The sequence below is a fragment of the Neoarius graeffei genome, chromosome 18 (assembly GCF_027579695.1).
Source record: "Neoarius graeffei isolate fNeoGra1 chromosome 18, fNeoGra1.pri, whole genome shotgun sequence".
NCBI lineage: Eukaryota > Metazoa > Chordata > Actinopteri > Siluriformes > Ariidae > Neoarius > Neoarius graeffei.
The window spans coordinates 36,437,142-36,462,735 of NC_083586.1; the positions used below are offsets into that span (position 1 = coordinate 36,437,142).

General features: G+C 42.6%; 2 protein-coding genes across 2 annotated transcripts in view; both read right to left on the bottom strand.

Annotated features, from left to right (window-relative positions):
• Nucleotides 1-919: 919 nt before the first annotated feature.
• Nucleotides 920-5,958, bottom strand: LOC132866722 (ras-related protein Rab-20-like). Its single transcript, XM_060899503.1, has 2 exons — nucleotides 5,589-5,958; nucleotides 920-2,194 (listed from the first exon to the last, which is right to left on the bottom strand). The coding sequence occupies exons 1-2, from the start codon at nucleotides 5,776-5,778 to the stop codon at nucleotides 1,665-1,667; spliced, it is 720 nt and encodes a 239-aa protein (XP_060755486.1). The 5' UTR covers nucleotides 5,779-5,958; the 3' UTR covers nucleotides 920-1,664.
• An 8,928-nt stretch (nucleotides 5,959-14,886) lies between these two features.
• Nucleotides 14,887-25,594, bottom strand: part of cars2 (cysteinyl-tRNA synthetase 2, mitochondrial) — a 53,364-nt gene continuing 42,656 nt past the window's right edge. Inside the window, exons 12-15 of the mRNA XM_060899504.1 lie at nucleotides 22,479-22,602; nucleotides 19,220-19,318; nucleotides 15,579-15,809; nucleotides 14,887-15,235 (exon numbers count right to left, since the gene is read on the bottom strand). Of these exons, the coding sequence (XP_060755487.1) occupies nucleotides 15,167-15,235; nucleotides 15,579-15,809; nucleotides 19,220-19,318; nucleotides 22,479-22,602 (523 nt within the window). The 3' untranslated portion in view covers nucleotides 14,887-15,166. The remainder of the gene's footprint in view (nucleotides 15,236-15,578; nucleotides 15,810-19,219; nucleotides 19,319-22,478; nucleotides 22,603-25,594) is intronic.

Below are 25,594 nucleotides of genomic sequence, written 5' to 3' on the forward strand. Positions count from 1 at the left end.
CACTCCCAGAGATATCACCTAGGCCTGTATTTTACAGATGTGAATAAGTTGAACCAATTTGTCACAAGAATTGTTCCCTTCGCCTTCACTACTTTAGCTAATGACACGAATAACTTTGATCATGTACAATTCTATATTATTGCCACAAGCCACAGAAATGTATGCTAAAATCCACAAAACAGCAAAACAATAGCCATCCTAAATATTATTTAAGAACTTTGATAGTTTTAGCTGATATTTAGAGAGTTTTTCAAAGGGTTATGGTGGTTAAATTGCTGATTTTCTAAACATATGCCATGTCTATTTCAGACGCGTCACATCCATAACAGGATTTCGTCACATCCATAACGCTGACTTTTCCTTCCGAAACTCTGCATAAAATACAAAATATTTTAAAACAAAGATTTTTTAATATTCACCTTGGACCCCTTTATCAAATGGATATCTCCATTTTGACATTAGGTTTACAATTTCACAGAGTTTGATAAAAATGTACAGTCACCCAAGAAAAGTGATACTTTCTGTCACATCCATAACGCATCTTTTATTGGCGTTTTCTGGCATGCCCTAGATGTACTATGGAAATTGTTCTTGTTCTATCACTTCTCCAGTATGGTACAGCCTTAAAATATGCAACACCTGTTTAAATACTGGGAGACAATAAAACATGCACTGGGTCATTTGTTGCCATTTTGAGTTCAAGTGTCACGTCCATAACGCTGGAATTGCTCTTTTAGGATTTGTGTGAAAATCTGATGATGCTTTAGGTCATATTTATGCAGAAATATAGAAAATTCTAAAGGGTTCACAAACTTTCGAGTGCCACTGTAAATGGGGGGTGGGGGAGGAAGAAGAGGAACGGTTTAAACAAAATCAAATGAATATTTGAACACAGACAAAGTCCAAATTAAGTAAAAAATAATTTAACCATCCTTTATTTTAATTTATAATACAGTAAATCAGTTTGCAAATATGTAAAATTATACAAGTTGTTTTCACAGTAGAGTTACAAAAGTTGAATTTGGTCCAAATAATTTTGTACCGCAACAGACACCAAAGCGTGTTTTGCACACATCCAAGCTTATAAGTGCTACCATAGAATCTGCTGCACAGTATGATCATCAGAGGCAGAGAAGGTAAAGAACAAACTTAACAGTACACACACAAACAGAATTTTCTGACATAAACCACAGTGACGTGAAAGACTGTGGCCTTTTCAGGCTGATCTGAAATCCGCAGTCTTGAGTATTACTTAAGTCCTGGTAACAATGTCTTTTGGTGTAAAGAGGCCAAGCTAGAGCTAGCATCTACCATGACTCCCCAAAATCTCTTCCTCACATTCACTTCCCCAAAGACTCAAACATCAAGCAAATGTGTCAGAAAACGTGATCTACATGCTAAAACATAAACCACCATCACTGACCCCAGGTACAGGACTGAGGTCAGTGGTCATGGTTTTCATGTAAAGATTGTGTTTTTGGCCAAGCTAGAGCATCACAAAGTCAAGGCAGCTGGGGTTTAGCTAGAAAGACTCTGTCACTCTTCTGTGGTAACAAGTCTTCAAGACGTGTTTAATAAAGTTGTCACTTTGATTTACTACTATTAATTATTCATAGAAAGCCAGATGACTGAAATTTTTAAGCATCTACTAGTATTCCTGTTCTTCATGCGCAACATTGACTTTTTTTCTTCTCTCCGTCCTGACAGTCCTCCAAACACACAGTAGCTGACTCGGTCTGCGTTTGCACCTGCTTCCTGGTGATGGATGGCAACAGCAGCTCAAACAGTGTCTCAAACAGTGAATCAACGTTGTAGCCCGTTTTTGCACTTGTCTCGAAGCACACATCCTCAGCACACGGGAGTATGTGTGTCTCAAGTGCCTTGTAGCGAATTATGCGGTTGTAGAGCGCCACAGCATCTTCCCGTGCCACCTGTTTGTGGACAGTAGGTGTGTATGGAGGGGTGGGGCCAGCTGGGGTGTCCTCGGTGGTAGGGATCTGGGCACACGGGTTGGTCAGATCAGCCTTGTTGCCTACAACAGCAAAAACACAGTCTCTGTTGGCCGAGTCGGTAAGCGACAGGAACCGTTCCTCAAGGTGAATCAGACTGTGCCAGCTGGTCACATCATATGTCAGGATGATGGCTGCCGCACCACGGCAGTACATCGAGCCCAGACCGTGGAACTGCTCACGACCTGAGAAGTTTTATGGGATCAAAGTCAGTTAATAAAGACTAAAAGTAAAATTTTAGTCACATTTCCAATGGCTTAATAACCCAACAAACCTCTGATTTATGGATTTAGACAAGAGGAACAAACATGGAGTAATGAACATGCCCCATGAAGGACATTCAGTGTACATGTAATGTAGGATTTGAGCACAATAAACCTGAATTTTATAGCCTTGAAGCCTGTTTGAATGCTGAGGCTATCCAATTCTCTCCCTAGATAAATAACCATTTCCCCCTCTGTTGACCTTCATGTTCTACCTCTTCAATTCAATATTCCCAAAGTTTCTAACAGAAAGCATGGCAAACAATTAAAATCCACCTCTAGTCACTTTAGTTCAACTGTCTGCCTAATAGGATTAGTAACTTAACTGCATTAAAAAGAAAATAAAGTGGTTCCTTTCAGTCTCTTATCACCACTAGTTAAACAAGTCCTAATCGATACAGCAGCTAAAAAGATAAAAATAAGGAAGCACAGAAGAGAAAAAAAGGGGGACTCACACCCTAAAGCTTTACTAATTAAAATTATTGATTACTAGACAAACAAGACAGTGTCCTAGGACTGCTGATACATTGATCAGAAACCAAATAAGGAACACAAGATCAGTTTAAGTCTCACAGAAATAGTGCCTGCATGGCTCAGATTTGTTGTTCACATCTTGTGTAATTACCTTATAGTTTACTTCCAGCTTGAAGTTGTGCATTAAAATAAGAAATCAGAATTGAAGTTGAGTATTTGTAACAGTCAGTTTGACTGATTTAATTCAGATAACTTGACTTTTTTTTTTAAAGAAAATTTTCAGATGTTCACCATATGTGTTCACCACATCACAAATACAGGGTCTGCTGCACTCTTTGGTTTTAACTGGTATGGTTCATGCCTTCAGACTAAATACATTCACCAGCCACTTTAATAAGAACTTGTTCTTGATTCTAAGATTTCTGTTCTTGGCTGCAGGACTGGAACCCAATGTGGTGGTCTTCTGCTGCATGCTGAGATGCTTTTCTGCTCACCACGGTTGTAAAGCAACCAGAGGAGCCTGTTCAGTGACCGAATGCTCCTTCCCAAGTGCAGGACGAACAGACTTAAAAACTCCTTTGCCCCTCACGCCATCAGACTGTACAACTCCTCTCTGGTGGGGTAACAGAGGACAGGAAGGAGCAGTAGCCTAGCCTGACAATAAGCAATACTGGACAATCTCTAGCCGCTTTATCCTGTTCTACAGGGTCACAGGCAAGCTGGAGCCTATCCCAGCTGACTACGTGCGAAAGGCGGGGTACACCCTGGACAAGTCGCCAGGTCATCACAGGGCTGACACATAGACACAGACAACCATTCACACTCTCATTCACACCTACGGTCAATTTAGAGTCACCAGTTAACCTAACCTGCATGTCTTTGGACTGTGGAGGAAACCGGAGCACCCGGAGGAAACCCACGCAGACACGGGGAGAACATGCAAACTCCGCACAGAAAGGCCCTCGCCGGCCACGAGGCTCGAACCCGGACCTTCTTGCTGTGAGGTGACAGCGCTAACCACTACACCACCGTGCTGCCCCAATGCTGGACAATGTGCAATATAATGTGCAATATCTCTCCTGCTGCTTCCCTTCCTCTCTTCCCCATATCTTATTCTTTTTATATTTGTATATGTAAATACTTAATTTATCTATAAGTTTTTTCTGTATTTTCTATTCTCTGTTTATCCTGTAATGATGCTACTGGAATCTTAATTTCCCTGAGGGAACCCTCCCAAAGGGATCAATAAAATTCTTTCTAATCTAATCAAATCAGAGTCGCTATATCCTTCCTGGCAGCTCGACCCAATCGCTTAACAAGGCATTTCCACCCACTGAACTGTCGCTCACTCGATGTTTTTTGCTTTTCGCCCCATTCTAGAGACTGTTGTGTGTGAAAATCCCAGATCAGCAGTTTCTGAAATACTCAAACCAGTCCATCTGGCACCAACACCCATGCCACAGTGAAAGTCACACTTAGAGATCACAATTTTTCCCATTCTGATGTTTGAAGTGAACATGAACTGAAGTTCTTGATTTATATCTGCATGATTTTATGCATTGTGCATAATTGTGTCAAGGGATTGGCAGATTAGATAACTGCATAAAACAGCAGGTGGATGGGTGTTCCTAATAAACTGGCCAGTGTGTGTATTTAATCAAAGTAGTAACACTCATTTGTGTGTGTGTGTGGGGGGGGAAGACACTGAATCGATTTCACTGAATTCCCCATATGGACACATGAAAGCTTTTGAACCTCTGAAAACTCCATCATTGCATAACTTGCCTAATCACGCTATAGAGTGGGACAGAAATGATTCTGCTGAGAGGAAAATTTTTCCTCCATTCTTGTTTTGTAACATGTCAAGAAGAACAAAAAGTAAAAGCATAAAAACCCCCTCATTCATTTCCAAAGTTACATTGACAAAAGAAGTGATGTGGGGGGTGATATAACAGACTCCATGACAGAACCACAGTTTAGGAGAATATAATTGAATTACTGATTGTATAATTTTAATTAATTACTTTTAAGTCATCCAAACGCTGACTGTTTAGGAAACCTCCTCCCAAGTCAACTACAGGTCATACTTTGACGTGTCCACAATAACAGGAACCTATATAACTCATTGTAGGCAGATTTCGAGTCCACTACTGTACGCAAGAACCGTTTTTGTGCCTCCTTACTTGATGTTTTAAAGACTTGTTTCATCACTAGGCTTAAAATATTAAAACAGTTACTTGGGTCACAAACGGCATACAATGTATGCATTTCTCTTGTTTATTGGATGAAGATTATAGACCGATTTTACAGTTTCTCTTCAAATAAAAAAAATTTATATTAATGAAACAAAGAAATTCTCTGTCCGTATTAACTTTTTTTTTTTAAATAAAAGTTTTAAACAACCTGTTGGTTGTTTGAATGACTAAACTCCAGGTCACATATTCCTTTGAGAAGGATTAAATCATGATTCAGGGATTAAAACAGGCTTGAGATTTAATCTTCTAGGAACGATTAAAAGTTCTAACATTTTACCATAACTGTGAAATATTTCTGATTCATTATTTTTAGATCATGCTCAAACTGAAGGGAAAAACAAAAATGAGACTTTTTTTTTTTTCCACACATGAATCACCTGCACAGTGGAACTAGAAGAACTTTCTTGGGTGGGGGGGAAAACAAAAAACAATTTAGGCTAAATACCAACAATTACTGTATTTATATAAAAGATACCTGAAGTCTGAGTTGCTTTCTGTCCAAAAATACAGACAGCTTGCTTCACACCTACAGCTTCATCCTGAAAATCCAGACTACCATGCAGTTATTAAAGACTAATCAGACCCACCTGCTGTGTCCCATATGGAGATGTTGTAGGGGCCCCACTGCTTTAGGAAGAAAGCTCCTCCAACTGTGCTCAGGGTGTCTTTAAAGCTCCTCTCTATGTATCTGTGGAGGAGAGATGTCTTCCCAACGTTCATGTCTCCCAAGATGACCACCTTAATATCAGGCTTCCTTATTTTCCTTGCTGCTGGCATGACTGCAACAGTGCTTAACAATTTTAGAAAGCAATTAATTTTCCTTGTTTTGAGGTTTTATTCTTGTCCCCCTTTCATAAAAACAAACAAACAAACAAACAAACACAATCTCGTCGCTTTAAATGACGTCACGTCAGATTTGAGTCATGATGCTCTTCTCCAGGTTGGGTGTGTGTTGTGTAAAATGATCCCCAGTGCCATATGAGCGTCTCCAGGCTCCCAGACAGGAGTAACTCTGTTCTCACTCCCACAAGCTCCGCCCTCTCCGCCTCCTGAAGAAATGACGACACCGGAAACTGGCGTGTAGAATACACACGCTGGGGGGGGGGGGGGATGACCTACTGAAACATTGCGTAATCTTCCAACATGTGTCTTTGGTCACGAAGGCTACAGGAAATGACACATGACACAAAAACACACTGGAGAAATTCCAAATAGGCTGTGGTGTTACCTGTGTCTGAAATATTAATGATCTAAAATATATTGCATTTAAAGTGTTCTAGATCTCATCTCATTCTCTCTAGCCGCTTTATCCTGTTCTACAGGGTCGCAGGCGAGCTGGAGCCTATCCCAGCTGACTACGGGCGAAAGGCGGGGTACACCCTGAACAAGTCGCCAGGTCATCACAGGGCTGACACATAGACACAGACAACCATTCACACTCACATTCACACCTACGGTCAATTTAGAGTCACCAGTTAACCTAACCTGCATGTCTTTGGACTGTGGGGGAAACTGGAGCACCCGGAGGAAACCCACGCGGACACGGAGAGCACATGCAAACTCCACACAGAAAGGCCCTCGCCGGCCCCGGGGCTCGAACCCAGGACCTTCTTGCTGTGAGGCGACAGCGCTAACCACTACACCACCGTGCCGCCCCCGGAATCTCATCTCATCTCATCTCATCTCATCTCATCTCATCTCATCATCTCTAGCTGCTTTATCCTGTTCTACAGGGTTGCGGGCAAGCTGGAGCCTATCCCAGCTGACTACGGGCGAAAGGCGGGGTACACCCTGGACAAGTCGCCAGGCAGTGGCATGCACAGATAGACACGAGGTGGTGCTCAAGCAGCTGCCCCTCTGCCCTCTGTCCAAAAAAGTGCCCTTTTGAATTTTTTTTTTTTTTACAGTTTACTGAGGCCAATGTCCACATGATCTTTTAGAAAAGCCGCGGCATTAAAAGCTTGTGTGAAAATAATGTCCCGATGTGTGCCCCCTCCGCGCACACACCGGACCTCTGTCTCTCTTGCTCTGTCACGTGAACAAGCGTGCAGTGCATTCAATGTGAGGTTGCAGCAGCATAGCGTCCTGGAAGCCACGGCCTTGTCGTAGCGCAGACAACACATCGGGCAGTCAGTCAGTTCTTCCCCTGCCCCACCAGCCAGGTAACACATGAATCGAGTGAAAATGTATTGTTTGCCCTCTAAGCCCAAGCTGTAATTATTTTGTCGTGAAGTAGCCCGTCGCATACAGAAACAACTGCACATGGCAGCCTTTGCCAGGTTATTTGCTCCCTTTCCATATGGAGAAACAAACTGAACAACATTTTAAATGTAGCCTAAACCATTGAGGCAACCCCACTCTCCATCAATTCCGACCTGTTTTTATAACATGATTAAGAATATGACGTTATGCTAGTATGCAGGCCTTATGCAAATAAAGGAGAGCTCCGTTGAGCCCACTGAGTGTGTATATTTCGTTACAAATTTTAAGATGATCTCACGGAAATCTGTGAATAAACACAGTCTTGAGACTCAAGTCAGTGACGGGAAGATCAGACTTTCAGACTTTATCAGACTTTTTAAAGATGGAACTACAGAAAAATACCCAAAACTTTGATATGATTATGAACACAAGAGGAGGGTTAAATCTCAGACTTTTATAATAAGGTGTTCCACATGTGCAAAAAAGTGCCCTTTTTTCCCCCCAGAGCACTTGCCCCCCAAAACGTCTGTGCACGCCACTGTCGCCAGGTCATCACAGGGCTGACACATAGACACAGACAACCATTCACACTCACATTCACACCTACGGTCAATTTAGAGTCACCAGTTAACCTAACCTGCATGTCTTTGGACTGTCGGGGAAACCGGAGCACCCGGAGGAAACCCAAGCGGACACGGGGAGAACATGCAAACTCCACACAGAAAGGCCCTCGCCGGCCACGGAGCTCAAACCCGGACCTTCTTGCTGTGAGGTGACAGCGCGAACCACTACACCACCGTGCCGCCCCGGGTCATGGAATTTCTGGAATATTAGGGAATTTTTGGAATATTTTCCACAGTGGTGTAGTGGTTAGCACTGTTGCCCCAGTGGCCAACGAGGGCCTTTCTGTGTGGAGTTTGCATGTTCTTCCCATGTCTGCGTGGGTTTCCTCCGGGTGCTCCGGTTTCCCTGACAGTCCAAAGACATGCAGGTTAGGTTAACTGGTGACTCTAAATTGAGCGTAGGTGTGAATGTGAGTGTGAATGGTTGTCTGTGTCTATGTGTCAGCCCTGTGATGACCTGGCGACTTGTCCAGGGTGTACCCCGCCTTTCGCCCGTAGTCAGCTGGGATAGGCTCCAGCTTGCCCGCAACCCTGTAGAACAGGATAAAGCGGCTAGAGATAATGGATGGATTTTCCATGCAGGGGTGGCACAGTGGTGTAGTGGTCATCACTGTCACCTCACAGCAAGAAGGTCCTGGGTTGGAGCTCAGCGGCCAGCAAGGGCGTTTCTGTGTGGAGTCCGTATGTTCTCCCTGTGTCTGCATGGGTGTGCTCCGGTTTCCCCCACAGTCCAAAGGCATGCAGGTTAGGTTAACTGGTGGCTCTAAATTGACCGTAGGTGTGAATGGTTGTTTGTGTCTATGTGTCAGCCCTGTGATGACCTGGCGACTTGTCCAGGGTGTACCCCGCCTTTCGCCTGTAGTCAGCTGGGATAGGCTCCAGCTTGCCCGTGACCCTGTAGAACAGGATAAGCGGCTACAGATGATGGATGGATGGATTTTCCATCACTAGGTTTAAAGCGAAATTTTCAAGTTTTGCTGACTGCAAAGTTGAATTCTGAGCAAAATGTTGTATTTCTCTTGCTGTTGGAGTTTCGAGATGTTTTGCTGCTGCACACACTGTGCATCCTATGTGTAAAAGTTTTGCAGAGACAAAATACTTCCCACATTTTACGATTCCGGAGATTGCCGAAGCAAGTGAGCAACAATATAGCGTGACCACCGTGGGGCGTATTTGACCTCCTTTTAACCAAAACAAGTCAGCAAAGGCAAACATGGCGGACTCAGCTCTCCTGCCCGCTAAAAGCCAGCGGAAAAGAAAAGGAAAGCCTGCCTAGTGAGTGCAACTGGAAGGTTAGATGAGACAAATTTTCTGGACAGAAAACTAAATCATTCTAGCTAGCGCTTAGCTATCTAAGCCTTAGAATGCATGGGTTCGAATGCACAGTAGCGAGTGTGGAGTTGCACACCTAATGTTTAGATCTTGCAGAGAAAGAAACGATAACACTGAAGCAGTAACGGAGAAAAGATATATTTGTCTTTTGTTTCACGTATCTATTTGCAAATATCAACCACAAATTGCATCCCTGCGACTCAAAACTCTCCGAGGTCGATGCAGAGTCACGATGTTTTCTGCGCATCGCCATCTTGGTGTGACGCAGTTCCATAGTTAAAGCTCCTTGCATTTGGCTGTTTCCGTAGGGCCATACTGTTTTCCTCAAGAGGGAGGAAAACAGTCCTAAAACGGAGAAAACTGACCCACAGCACATCAAAATGATCACAACTCGTCTGCATAATATTGTTCTTGTGAGACATAGGAAAATGCCATGCACAATAAAAAATTTGAAAATTTTAGATGACTTTGCAGTCAGCACCTGTAAGCAGTGAAAACTAATTTGTGTACTGAAAACATCTGTGAATTAGTGAATAAAGCTCACAAAATGATATCTGTGAAGATACTCAGTCATCCAGGTACATAGTAATCTGTGGTTGGTAGAAGAGAGCAACTGGACTTGCTTGAAAAGTCTTGAAGACGTTTCGCCTCTCGTCCAAAAGGCATCCTTACAGTTCTGTCTGTCTAATAGGGAGTATCAAGTATTTATCCTCTCATGGATCATCATAGAATCCGAATCAGAATGCTGATGGCTGCATTGTAGGCGGCTGATAGATGTCATAGACACCCACCTCTGTTCAGTGATGGTCGTTCCAGGTTGACAAAAATGAACGATCCTCTCTGGCTAAGATGTCTGCCAGTTTTCTGGAAGTCCTCTCATACTCCCGCACCAGTCGAAGGGAACTCATCCCAAAGTGCGTAGAAACATATCTGTGAAGATACTCAGTCATCCAGGTACATAGTAATCTGTGGTTGGTTGAAGAGAGCAACTGGACTTGCTTGAAAAGTCTTGAAGACGTTTCGCCTCTCGTCCGAAAGGCATCCTCAGTTCTGACTGAGTATCTTCACAGATATGTTTCTACGCACTTTGGGATGAGTTCCCTTCGACTGGTGCGGGAGTGTGAGAGGACTTCCAGAAAACTGGCAGACATCTTAGCCAGAGAGGATCGTTCATTTTTGTCAACCTGGAACGACCATCACTGAACAGAGGTGGGTGTCTATGACATCTATCAGCCACCTACAATGCAGCCATCAGCATTCTGATTCGGATTCTATGATGATCCATGAGAGGATAAATACTGGATACTCCCTATTAGACAGACAGAACTGAGGATGCCTTTCGGACGAGAGGCGAAACGTCTTCAAGACTTTTCAAGCAAGTCCAGTTGCTCTCTTCTACCAACCACAGCTCACAAAATGATGGGTTTAAAATACCGTGGCTGTTTTTTGTCTGTTCGGCATAAAGGTGGCTTGTTTTTCTGTTCATTATAGGTCATGGAAATTCAGCATTTTAGTCAGGGAAAGTAAGGGAACTTGACATTTGACTTGGAGTGGGAACCCTGTTTATTTAGATGCTAATGCAATGTCCTCTCTCCTTACTTGCACAATACTTATTTTAAATAAGTATTTGGACTCGGACTAGTATTTGGACTTATTTTAAATAACCTCTTTGGACTCGGTCCTGACTTGGACTCAACAAAGGTGGGCTTGACTACAGCTAGAATTAGGCAAACAAAAAAGGTTTGCAAAAAAGTATAAATAAATGTATACTTTTTTGCAAACCTTTTTTGTTTGCCTAATTCTAGCTGTAGTCAAGACCACCTTTGTTGAGTCCAAGTCAGGACCGAGTCCAAAGAGGTTCAGGTCAGGACTGATTTCATATGAGAGAGACAGAATCAAGACTGAGACAGAATAAAAGAATCCTCTTTGAGATCACTTACTTACATGTTGATAATTTTTGTGTGATGCTGCTGACACAGTATATTGTGCATTTTAAGATGATCATTTTGTACTATTGTGTGTAATTATCAAAAAGCAGGCGGCTGATATGAATGCCCATTCGAGATGGATTTTGAATTAATTAAACCAATGCCTGTTTTCTGAACAAGCTTGCTTAATCAATTACATTGTTTTGAATGGATGAGTTACTTGAAGGGAAAAACCAACATGGATAAGCTAGAATCGGTCAAGACCAACCAGAATATTTGGCGAAACCAATGGCTAAGACCAAAACTAGTCAGAGCACAAATACCAGTGAGTCCAAGACAAGTCTGAGACAATCGAAAAACATTTCGTGCCCATAATCAATTTTGAGACCAGACTCTAGCACGACATCCTTGACTAAATTCTATAGCGCACTATGTTCTCCATGACTGATTATACAATTATGCTCTAATGACGAACCTGTGACTAAAGAAAACTGATATATTTTGCTTATGTCATCTATCAGCATTCAGATCTGGGCTAGTGCAGAAAATAAGAAACATTCTTCAAAAGGAGCTTGAGGTCATTAGGATACATTTTGTGTCCATTAGCATGTTTCGTTCATATTTTGCCATTGTTGATACCGTATCTGGAGATGTCCGGAGTTTCACATTGTCCTATGCCATCCTCTTATTGGTGACTTATTGGTGGGCGACACGGTGGTGTAGTGGTTAGCACTGTTGCCTCACAGCAAGAAGGTCCTGGGTTTGAGCCCAGTGGTCAACAGGGGCCTTTCTGTGTGGAGTTTGCATGTTCTCCTCGTGTCTGCGTGGGTTTCCTCCACAGTCCAAAGACATGCGGTTAGGTTAGGTTAACGTGGGGCAGCCATGGCCTGAGGTTAAGCTGAAGTGCCCTTGAGCAAGGCACTTAACCCCCAACTGCTCCCCAGGTGCTGTAGCATAGCTGCTCACTGCTCTGGGTATGTGTGTGTGCTCATTGCTCACGTGTGTGTTCACTGCTTCAGATGGGTTAAATGCAGAGGTTAAATTTCACTGTGCTTGAGTGTACATGTGACAAATAAAGGCTTCTTGGTTTCTTCTTCTTAGACTCAAATGTCTTTGAATCAATCACACACTCTGACATTTTAGTCAAATATGGCATTGCCAGAACTTTTGGTTGGTAATTACACTGAATATGATGCTGGTGAGTATGCCACATAATGCGTCCAGTAATTTCAACTAACAACAAATAATTTTAAGAAGTGTGATTATTTCGTCAGTGACAACAAAATCAGGCAAAAAAAAATTACATTACAATAGTATTCCCAGACCGAAAATAATCATATAATTTCAAAGATACATCAAAGGGCGGCTGCTGTCGCCTCACAGCAAGAAGGTCCGGGTTCGAGCCCCGTGGCCGGCGAGGGCCTTTCTGTGCGGAGTTTGCATGTTCTCCCCGTGTCCGCGTGGGTTTCCTCCGGGTGCTCCGGTTTCCCCCACAGTCCAAAGACATGCAGGTTAGGTTAACTGGTGACTCTAAATTGACCGTAGGTGTGAATGTGAGTGTGAATGGTTGTCTGTGTCTATGTGTCAGCCCTGTGATGACCTGGCGACTTGTCCAGGGTGTACCCCGCCTTTCGCCCGTAGTCAGCTGGGATAGGCTCCAGCTTGCCTGCGACCCTGTAGAACAGGATAAAGCGGCTAGAGATGATGAGATGAGACATCAAAGTAAACTGGTTTTCAATATTGGTAAACAACTACAATTTCTAATTCCTTCATTTCAGGACTCTGTTTATATATTTCTGGCCCTGAAATTAGGTCCACCCCCAGGTGAAACCAATCTGTTGATCTTTGCTCCTTTTTCTTAACTCTCAAGGCATACGTATGGCATTTGAACAATGGACTCAGGTTGGAGAGAAGATAATGGAAAGGATTGTCACTGTTCATTCAAAAATGCCATTTTGCCTCCCAAGTACCACAGAGCTCTAAAATTACAAACTGCTTCTTTAAACATTAATTGGTGATGAATTTGTAATCAGGCCTTCTGACACTTTGTCATACATAATAAGCTGTGGTGATTTGGATGCAGAGAATAGCTTCATCATGAGCTGCCAGTCAGATCATGACAAAGCAGTTTTTTCTGGCATGATCCTCCGGTAACTTTGTGATGACAATTCATATTCTACCTATGAGTAACAGTGTTTGAAATCAATTGCGGTCAGAAGTTTACATACACAGACACGTCACTGTGGACACGAATGCCACGTCAATGTTGGGCTTTCAGTTATTTCTCTGAACAGTTCTTTTTCTGTGGCAGAATGATTGTACAACATACATCTTTAATAGAAAAACAAAAAAGAACTTGCTGCACAAGTTTTAATTTATTTTGGCTTTTTCTGAAATCAACACAGGGTCAAAAATACACGTACACCCACTTAGATTATTAATTCAGTGGTGCTGAATGTTTCAAAATGACTTAACTTGCCAAGGCCTCCTAACTTCCTGTTAGTGATCATGATTGACTACAGCTGATCATCTCACTGTGCCAACATAAAAAAGGTTTGTTGTTACTGTGTGTTGGTCAATCCAATGATTCCTGTCAATGGGAAAGTCCAAGGAGCTCAGTGCAGATCTGAGAAAGAGGATCATACAACTCAGGAATGTCTCTTGGAGCCATTTTTAATCAACTGCAGATTCCACAATCATCAGTTCAAACAATTGAACGCAAGTACAAATTACTGGGAGATGTCATCACTTTACCAAGCCACTTTGCTGGATGAAGACACAAACCATCACTCTCAGCTGATAGGAAATTGATTCACATAGTCAGGAACAGCCCAGGAACCACCAAGGCACAGGCCTGCCATGAACTGGAAGCTGCTGGAACAATGTCTACAGTCAAGTGAGTTTAACATCACCATAGACTGCTGCCCAAAAAAGAAGCCCCTGTTCTAAAATCAACACCTTCAAGCTCAACTAATGTTTGTAGCTGACCACATGGACAAAGAAAAGTCTTCTGGAGAAAATTTTTATGGTCAGATGAGACAATGATTGAGTTTTTTGGCCACAATTACCAGAGGAACACTGTACCAACTGTTAAGCATGGTGGTGGTAGCATCATGCTCTGGGGTTGCTTTGCTGCCAGTGGAACTGGTGCATTGGACAAAGTGGATGGCATAATGAAGGAGGACTATCTCAGAATTCTTTATCATCATAACTTCAAACCATCAGAAACTTGGACACAATTTGGTGTTCGAACAGGACAATGACACCAAATACACATCAAACCTGGTTGTGGAATGGATAAAGCAGGTCAACATTAAGCTTAAAACAAGTCCTGATCTCAACCCTATTGAAATATGTGGACTGTGGTTAAAAGTTGGGTTCGTGCCAGGAAACACACAAATTTAATTGAAATCTACCAATTCTACCAAGAAGAAAGGTGAAATATCCAACTAAAGTTCTGCCAGAAGCTTGCCGATGGCTACTAAAAGCGTCAGGTCAAAGTGAAGCTTGCTAGGTGTGCTCTGTATATATATATATATATATATATATATATATATATATATATATATATATATATATATATTTTTTTTTTGACCCTTTATGTGTAATTTTGACCCATGTTGATTTTTTTTTTAATTGTATTTGTTGTTCTACTAAAGATGCATGTTGTACAGTCATTCTGCCAAAGAAATCACTGAAAGCCCAATATTGCCATGACATTCATGTCCATGATGACTTTCATGCCCGTGTATGTAATTGTCTGACGGCAACTGTATGTATGGATTTAAAACAGACAAAGGCATATTACAAAAGCAATTTATTATAAAGATGGTAGCCAAATACAGTGCATAACATCCTTTATTCTACAGATAAGCGATCAAATGATTTGTGATTCAGGTAACTGTGTTGCATTGACTGTTGGTAAATTACAGTATCATCACAGATGATAATTAAAGAGTCAGTAGCTGGCTCTAAGGAAGTAAACCACATTCATATTTCTTTTTTTAAGTTTTAAAAGTAACTTTCAGACCAGTTAACAAAAAAGCTGATCCAGTTCTCCATACTTGGCTGAGGTGGAGTCTAGCTTTCTTTGTCTCTCTTCTCCTTCTGTTGTGGTTTGAGTTCCCATGTAGAGTTGGTACCTCTGTCCTGAACCCAAAACACACAGTGTATCGGTCATTTAGTATTAACAACCAGACACTCTTGATAGTATTACAGATTGATTCTATATAACTAAGAAAGGTTAAACTAAATCATATGCCAAGCATAAACCATATCTTTTACATTGCCTCGGTTTCTTTTTGGGAAGTGTGTACAAAGAAAAAATAAAGAAAAAAAGAAAGAAAACATTAAGACGAGAAAGATGTTCCGGGACAACATAACATTTTGGATTTACATTAGGATCTTAAGTAAATTAAAGAATTTTTAAATATTTCCTTCTAAATAAAAGATCCAGTGTTCTATTTTTGGGGGTAAAATAAATTGGATTTACCTTAATTTGAACTCCCAAGGGCATTAGATCATTGCGAAGGGCATCACAGGCCTTCAATAAGGGTAATCGGTCTGCTTGTGGTCTCTTTCTCTGAGGCACTTTGCTGGTGTGCTGATCCTGAGTTGCTTCATCCTCCACAGAGAGAGCAAAGTTTCGAACCTCACTACGAAAGCGCACCAGCTGCTCCACTACATTGTGTAAAATACTGGATGATTCGGCACTGGATGACTCCTGAAAGAAGACAAAATGCAATTGTGTGCGAGATTGTTAATAGTGGCATTTTATCCACCCGTTTTGTGCACATTTTAAATCTGAAATTCTCAATAAAAGTATTTTGCAAAATATTTGCAAATCAGTTTTTGTGGTTCGTGTATTTAAAGTAGATACGCAGAACCTTTATTTTTAAATACATTTCTGAGTGGATAGTATCTCCATCCTTGACTCTTGTATGCTGCATACTTGGGAATTTAAAAATATATAGAGAGTTAAAATCGACCACAAAGTTGGCATTCGAGCTGCCCCGCTGAGCCAGCCAGCCCTGAGTGGGTGACGTCACAGTGGGAACTGGTGCTATAGACCAAAGCCAGACTTGGCAGGCGAGAGTGGTTGCAATGGCCCCTTCGTTCGGATTTATTGGAGATTCTTCGGATTCCTCAGATAATAGTACATGTGACTGTGATAGTCCTGAAATTGGAGTGTGTGTACATGCTACTGCTATACACGTAGAATCGTATCAATTCGAACCATCGGAAAGTGAATCCGAGAGTAACACGTCAGCCACGGAGGCCCCCACCTTACGAAATAAAGCCAGAGAACAAAGCCGTCGAGAGAACTGGATGGAATTGAACTGACAGACTCATGTGACTCTCATTAAAACAGGATAGGTGTTATAACTTATGCAACATACATGTACAGTACATGCATGCATTTTCACTGATAAAACGCAAAAGGCTAATTAAATAATCAGATGAACTGAGACAATCACATTCTGAAGCAAATTAAATAATCTTATACCGGTAACTTAAACACACAATACAAGTTACATGCATTAATCTAAATGCAGATAAACAATGAGTGTTGTTGTTTTTGTTATGTAACCAAATGAGAGTCGCATCTTACGCGTCTGTGTTCTCGCTTCTTGAAGGCCGAGCTTGTGGCCGATTGTTGTGAAACAATCTGACTTTCAGTTTTTCGTTCATTCACGTCTTCCACGTAAGGGCGAGATATTGCTGCTGAGGCAAGCATATCCAGCGGAGAAATCTGACAACTGGTCCACTCATTCTCCATTTTCTCCATACGGAGTACTCCGCCATTACTGCTCGGCTCACACTCTGGGAGAACTGGTGCAACTGAACTTACTTTTCTTTTCTTGTAGTTTTCTTTTCCTTTAATTATTGGTACTGCACCCTCTTTCAATATGGGCTTATAGCCAACGCTCCTCAACAGATCAGAGGTTTTGTACGAGTACTCAGTAAAATGTGCAGAGCAGAGGAGAGGAGAGACCACTTCGTAGGCACCCAATCCGTGAATTTCTCACAAAACGCGTCCAAATCTTTGCAGTTTGAACATTCTTGGGCCATGAATGCAACATAAATCCACCTCCTGTCGTCTTGCTGCACCCGCCAGCAACACATCTAATGTGGCATGGCGATAAATTCGCTCAAAATGGAAGCTTGAAGTTGCAGTCAGCTCTGTGTTTTAGTATAGCGGAAATGGCGATGAGACCGATAGACTTCCTGCTCTGACATCACAGATGTCAAGGTCATTCACTCAGACTGCTACCTATATGAATCATTTTAATCGTAAAAATGACTATATTAGATTTATTGTTAACGCTTAAAACTATTCCTGTGCCATTCTTGAGGTCTCAAGGCATTTACAAACAAAAAGTGAGGCCATGGTTCTGCGTATTTCCTTTAAGGTTCCCTGTGACACTGTTTGGCTGGCACGCTTTTGATTAGCCTACATTATATTATACCACAGTGATACTGAATGATACAGTGTCTTACAGAAGTATTCATCCCCCTTGGCGTTTGTCCTGTTTTGTCGCATTACAAGCTGGAATTAAAATGGATTTTTGGGGGGTTAGCACTGTTTGATTTATACAACATGCCTACCACGTTAAAGGTGCAATTTTTTTTTAATAAGTGGTAGGCATGTTGTGTAAATCAAAATGGTGCTACCCCCCCATCTATTTTAATTCCAGTTTGTAATGCAACAAAACAGCACAAACACCAAGGGGGATGAATACTTTTGCAAGACACTGTATATTCTGACTGGTCAGAAGGTGTTGATTAATTTCCTATAAGAGCACTCAGACAGTAGTTCCAACAGCACTTACTGGAATATATTATTTCTATCGTAATATCTTACACAAGGCCTTGTAAGGCAAATGCGCCACATAAACCAAGGGTGTCAAACATACGGCCCTTGGGCTGGGACCTGACCAATTAAGGTTCTAATCTGGCCAACCAAATGAATTTAGAGTCCATGTGTTTAAATCAAAATGGTTTATGGACCATAAATAAATAATTTTCTTCTTCTTCTTCTTTCGCATGCTCCTGTGAGGGGTCGCCACAGTGGATCTCATCTCATCTCATTATCTCTAGCCGCTTTATCCTGTTCTACAGGGTCGCAGGCAAGCTGGAGCCTATCCCAGCTGACTACGGGCGAAAGGCGGGGTACACCCTGGACAAGTCGCCAGGTCATCATAGGGCTGACACATAGACACAGACAACCATTCACACTCACATTCACACCTACGGTCAATTTAGAGTCACCAGTTAACCTAACCTGCATGTCTTTGGACTGTGGGGGAAACCGGAGCACCCGGAGGAAACCCACGCGGACACGGGGAGAACATGCAAACTCCACACAGAAAGGCCCTCGCCGGCCCCGGGGCTCGAACCCAGACCTTCTTGCTATGAGGCGACAGTGCTAACCACTACACCACCGTGCCGCCCATAATTAAATCAATACATGAAAATAAGCTCTAGTCTCTGTTATTCCACTAGAGGGCAAAACAGAGCAAACTCTGGGGCCTTTCAGGAACATGCTTCTTCACTACGCTGAGATCCAGTTTGTGAATTTCTTTGGTATAAGAGAAGTAAAATACTTCAGGGCATGCTGTTACAGAAAAATAATCCACTTTGGGTTGGTAAAGTAAAATGTAGTGTTGGGTTGCACCACGCCAGCCCATAACTGATTATTTTCCTGTAACACCATGCCCGGTCATGTTTCATCCCTTACTTACGGCTCCTCATCAGCACATATACTTAATACAACATGGAAATTCTCAACACAATTCTCTCTCTTTTCATTTTGCCTACAATTAATAACATTTGAGAAACATTACAATGGAAGTGTATCTTATATTGCTGTCCAAGAATTCAAATGTTTCGGGTGGTTAAAAGTATGTCACAGACGGAATGTAAGTTTTAGTCTAAGTAAAATATTGAACTGATTCAATCCACTGACTGGCTGGAACTAAGCGCTGGTATTGTGCATCAGGCTGCTGTTTTTCCTACATAAAAACATCGACATATTGAGTTCAAGGTACGCATTGCACGCTCAACTGTTACTGCAGACGTTTTTCAGATCATATCAAACAGTTCCAAGTTATCCCACCAAAGGCCTCTAACCTTTTCATCCAGCAGTTCAACTCCAAAGACATCCATGATATCCCTGATGTAAGACAGCATTGCTCCAAAGACTGCTGGACACCTCGAGCTCCCATCCACCTGTAACGAGGCAGAAAGAAATCAGCAAAACTCCTCACTATTGAAACAAGTTGTAAAGTTCATTGAAAAAGTTTATTGACGCTAACACAGAGAAACTAGAAAAGCACTCGGTAGGCACATATTCAGATCTCATCTCATCATCTCTAGCCGCTTTATCCTGTTCTACAGGGTCGCAGGCAAGCTGGAGCCTATCCCAGCTGACTACGGGTGAAAGGCGGGGTACACCCTGGACAAGTCGCAAGGTCATCACAGGGCTGACACAGAGACACAGACAACCATTCACACTCACATTCACACCTACGGTCAATTTAGAGTCACCAGTTAACCTAACCTGCATGTCTTTGGACTGTGGGGGAAACCGGAGCACCCGGAGGAAACCCACGCGGACACGGGGAGAACATGCAAACTCCATACAGAAAGGCCCTCGCCGGCCACGGGGCTCGAACCCGGACCTTCTTGCTGTGAGGCGACAGCGCTAACCACTACACCACCGTGCCGCCCACATATTCAGATTTGCATCAAAATTTAATCAATTGTTCCTTGGCCCATCTTTGCTCAAAAGTTCATAAAAATCCATTCACTGCATTTTGAGTTACTTTGAGAACAGACAAACAAACGGAGGCGAAAACATAACCTCCTCCGACAAAGTTGGTAAGGATTGGAAAAATATCGCTGTGGCAGCGGGGGCGTGGCCAAGCATTAGTTTGTGAATAGAGGGCGGGGTCGGGGAAGGTGAGTGGCCAAGTCATTACACCTGTTGTCAATTAATGTGTGTGTCGCAGTGATGGTGGAGCATAAAAGGAGGGGGAGAGCAGAGTAGAGGTCTCTCCTGACCAGAATACGCACGCGTGTGTGTGTGTGCGCACGTGAAGTGAGTGAGTGAAGCTGAAAAGCAGCAAAGTAAAGGAAAATAAAATGTGTGAGAACTTCAGCCCCCGCCTGCCGTGCTTCTGTACTCCACCCACATCAGGGACGCATTACAGTGGTGCCGAAACCTGGGACGTACGCAAGGGAACCACCGCATGGAGTCCTCTCCATTTAAGAAGCTCATCCATGCCCTCACTACCACCCAACAGAACCAGCATCAAGTGCTGACCGCTCTCCGGAAGGAGCAAGAGCAACGCTTTGAAGCCTTGATGCTGGCCCAGCAGGAAGATCGCCAGGCGTTCCGGCACCACTGTAATATGTCCCTGATGTGGATGGAGTACAGAAGCATGGCAGGCGGGGGCTGAAGTTCTCACACACTTTATTTTCCTTTACTTTGCTGCTTTTCAGCTTCACTCGCTCGCTGCACGCACGCGCACACACACGTACGTGTTCTGGTCAGGAGAGACTACTTCTCTGCTCTCCCTCTCCTTTTATGCTCCACCATCACTGCAACACACACATTGACAATAGGTGTAATGACTTGGCCACTCACTTTCCCTGACCCCACCCTCCATTCACAAACTAATGCTTGGCCACGCCCCCACTACCACAATCGCCTGGTCTTTTTCCAATCTTCAGCTGTCCTTTTTTTTTTTTTTTTGCGGCTGTGCCCACTGTAGCCTCAGATTCACCGACAGGCGGCGTGGAAACCGATGTAGCCTTCTGCTGTTGTAGCTCATTCGCCTGAAGGTTTGACATCTTAAACATTCTGAGATTCTCACACCACACTTGTAAACAGTGGTTATTTCAGTTACCATAGCTTTCCTGTCAACTCAATACAACGTGGACATTCTCCTCTGACCTCTCTCATCGACAAAGCACTTCCACTCACTGGATGTTTTTTGCACTACTCTGTGTAAACTCTGGAGATGGTTGTGTGTGAAAACACAGGGATATCAGCAGATCGGCAGCAACAACCATATCTTTCACTGAGATCACTTTTTTTTTTAAACCAAAAATGATGTTTGATATGAACGTTAACTGAAGCTCCTGATCTGTATCTGCATGATTTTATGCACTGTGCTGCTGCCAATTTGGACATTTTTTTTACAGATTATTTAAGTAAAGAATACTAGTAATACACACACAAAAAATAAAGTTTTATCCAAAACAGAAAATCAGTGTAATGTGACCGAAAGTCGGAGTAACAACATCCAATGGAGCACTTGCATGTGACGTCACAGCCGATCCAGATTGTGACAGACGCCATCTTGTCGGTCAAACGCCATATTTCCGCCTTCTACTTCTACCTTTTCTTCTGGAAAACCCTACTATATACAATTCTACTACAACGGCTGCGGCTACAAGCTCTCCCTACCTGTGCACGTTTTTTATGTTTTTTGTGTGTATTTTTGCGTGTTGTTCGTCTGTATCGGACTTCAATATCCACTACAACCATATGGACTTACTGGACGTTGGTTTCCAGCAGAAAATGATGGTTTGTAGCGATTTCCATCGCATGCACAACATTCCGGACGAGATAGCGAGACCAGCGGGGTCTCCGTGGATTGTTATCGGTAGCAAAGCGAAGGAGGCGGCGTCGGGAGAGGAAGCAAAAGCGAGGCTGCAGAGCCGGCCTGTTGACTAAGCTCAGAAAACAGCCACTCAAATCTCCACTGCTAAGCCTCTACCTCTCCAACGCCAGATCCATGGTAAACAAGACGGACGATTTGGAATTACAGCTGGAATTACCTTATTCTATTCTATAATCGGCTGGTCAGTGCTATACTAGATACTGATATAAATAGTATTAGTACTCAATACTTAAGTGACTTACCCGTCCAATGAGGATTGTTATTTTCTTGTTTACAAGATGCCACATCTGAGTCGCTGACAAATCCTGAATTTCTGTAAAGATAACTGTCCAGAGATTTATAAGCACGCAGTGCTTCACCACTGAACAGCGAGGGAAAGTTGATGAGGTAATTATACACGTCTGGGTATTCCACCTCTGGCAGTTCAATATCCACTGACACGGTCGTGAAAACTCCGTCCGGAAAGCCATAAGGGTCACTAATCTGTAGGTCGTTTATTTTAGACATATATCTAGTTATCTGTTCATTAGAAAAATGAGCCGTGTAGTCCGTCGGTTGAAATTGATCCATTCTGTACACGAGTGCAGCAGTATTCAGCGGTGTTTTTTACCGACAAGATGGCAGCTGTGTACTTTCCGGTCACGTGACTGCAAGATCTCTATACATTTACACATAGACTGATGCACATATGTACGTACTTTGGTAACAGGTTGGAGCTGACAGTTTCCATGGTGAATGAGGTTCATGATGGCATCCATTGCCTTTGGTGTGTCAAAGTCGTCTGCAAGTGCATTTCGCACGGTGGCCTGTGTGACTGATAACCTAAACAAGGCACAGCAGAATGGAAAACAGAAAAAAAAAATTATATATATATATATATATATACACACACACACACACACACATATATATACAGGTAGTCGTCGACTTACGACCTATGCGACTTACGACCGATCGACTTTACAACCGTCTGGTTATGACTGGCAAGTGTTTCCCAGCTGAGCTAGCTGAGCGTACGACAGTTTCCGCCCCAGCTCCCGGCAGCGCCTCTCGCCACGTACAACAGTTTCCGCTCCAGGCGCATGAGCAGTCTCTCTCGCACTCCCTCGCGCACTCCGTCATACAGTTTCCGTCCCAGCTCCAGGCACATGCGCAGTCTCTCTCGCGCTCCCTCGCGCACTCCATCATACAGTTTCCGCCCCAGCTCCTGGTTTATGAAACGAGCAAATGCTCCCACCAGCCCGAGCGCTGCAACAGCTGATGACGATGTAGACGACCCATAGCCAAGCACCAGTGATGCCAGCGGTCACTAAATTTTGTATTTTGCCATGTTTTACATTTGTATTTTGGTATGTTTCAAACTAAAATGTTTTCTATTTTTCACACCTGTATTTCGTATTTTTTGTTTTGCACATATTAAACGAATTGTACTGTACGCAGTGTAGTATGCAGTGTTTGACTTAAACCAAATAATGAGCCACGGTAATGAAATAAGAAAATGTTGATAAAATAAGACTTTAAGATGATTACAATATCATTACACATCACAATATACTTACGTTCATTTAACATAGGCTGACTTACGACCAGAACGGTTTACGACCGGTCAGTCGTAACCAAGCGCAGTCGTAAGTTGACGACTACCAGATAGATAGATAGATACACACTTTTAAGTCAGAATCAATGTACTATTTATCACTGGATTTCTTATTGACAATAAAACTGCAACAGTTATCCCCAAAATATCCTATATATCATAAATTTACCTCAGTTATCAGCAATTTCAATAATATTTCTTGAATCAGACAAGTAAACCTTCATATGCCTGAGTATCCTCTTCATGACAACTGTGAGTGCAACTAATACAGTGGGGCAAAAAAGTATTTAGTCAGCCACCAATTGTGCAAGTTCTCCCACTTGAAAAGATGAGAGAGGCCTGTAATTTTCATCATAGGTACACTTCAACTATGAGAGACAGAATGGGGGGAAAGAATCCAGGAAATCACCTTGTAGGATTTTTAATGAATTAATTGGTAAATTCCTCAGTAAAATAAGTATTTGGTCACCTACAAACAAGCAAGATTTCTGGCTCTCACAGACCTGTAACTTCTTCTTTAAGAGGCTCCTCTGTCCTCCACTCGTTACCTGTATTAATGGCACCTGTTTGAACTCGTTATCAGTATAAAAGACACCTGTCCACAACCTCAAACAGTCACATTCCAAACTCCACTATGGCCAAGACCAAAGAGCTGTCAAAGGACACCAAAAACAAAATTGTAGACCTGCACCAGGCTGGGAAGACTGAATCTACAATAGGTAAGCAGCTTGGTGTGAAGAAATCAACTGTGGGAGCAATTATTAGAAAATGGAAGACATACAAGACCACTGATAATCTCCCTCGATCTGGGGCTCCACGCAAGATCTCACCCCGTGGGGTCAAAATGATCACAAGAACGGTGAGCAAAAATCCCAGAACCACACGGGGGGACCTAGTGAATGACCTGCAGAGAGCTGGGACCAAAGTAACAAAGGCTACCATCAGTAACACACTACGCTGCCAGGGACTCAAATCCTGCAGTGCCAGACGTGTCCCCCTGCTTAAGCCAGTACATGTCCAGGCCTGTCTGAAGTTTGCTAGAGAGCATTTGGATGATCCAGAAGAGGACTGGGAGAATGTCATATGGTCAGATTAAACCAAAATAGAACTTTTTGGTAAAAACTCAACTTGTCAACTTTGGAGGAGAAAGAATGCTGAGTTGCATCCAAAGAACACCATACCTACTGTGAAGCATGGGGGTGGAAACATCATGCTTTGGGGCTGTTTTTCTGCAAAGGGACCAGGATGACTGATTCAGGTAAAGGAAAGAATGAATGGGGCCATGTATCGTGAGATTTTGAGTGAAAACCTCCTTCCATTAGCAAGGGCATTGAAGATGAAACGTGGCTGGGTCTTTCAGCATGACAATGATCCCAAACACACCGCCCGGGCAACGAAGGAGTGGCTTCGTAAGAAGCATTTCAAGGTCCTGGAGTGGCCTAGCCAGTCTCCAGATCTCAACCCCATAGAAACTCTTTGGAGGGAGTTGAAAGTCCGTGTTGCCCAGCGACAGCCCCAAAACATCACTGCTCTAGAGGAGATCTGCATGGAGGAATGGGCCAAAATACCAGCAACAGTGTGTGAAAACCTTGTGAAGACTTACAGAAAACGTTTGACCTCTGTCATTGCCAACAAAGGGTATATAACAAAGTATTGAGATGAACTTTTGTTATTGACCAAATACTTATTTTCCACCATAATTTGCAAATAAATTCTTTAAAAATCAGACAATGTGATTTTCTGGATTTTTTTTCCTCATTTTGTCTCTCATAGTTGAGCTATACCGGTACCTATGATGAAAATTACAGGCCTCTCTCATCTTTTTAAGTGGGAGAACTTGCACAATTGGTGACTGACTAAATACTTTTTTGCCCCACTGTATGTACCAGGAATTAACACCATCTTCTTGTCTAATTTTACAACCCCAATTCCAAAAAAGGTTGGGATGCTGTGTAAACTACATAAAAACAGAATGCGATAATTTGCAAAGCATGGAAACCCTATATTTCATTGAAAATAGTACAAAGACAACATATCAAATGTTTAAACTGAGAAATTTCATTGTTTTTTGAAAAATGCTCATTTTGAATTTGATGTCAGCAACACGTTTCAAAAAAGTCGGGACAGGGGATGTTTACCACTGTGTTGCATCACCTCTACTTTTAACAACACTCTGTAAACGTTTGGGAACTGAGGGACACAATTGCTGTAGTTTTG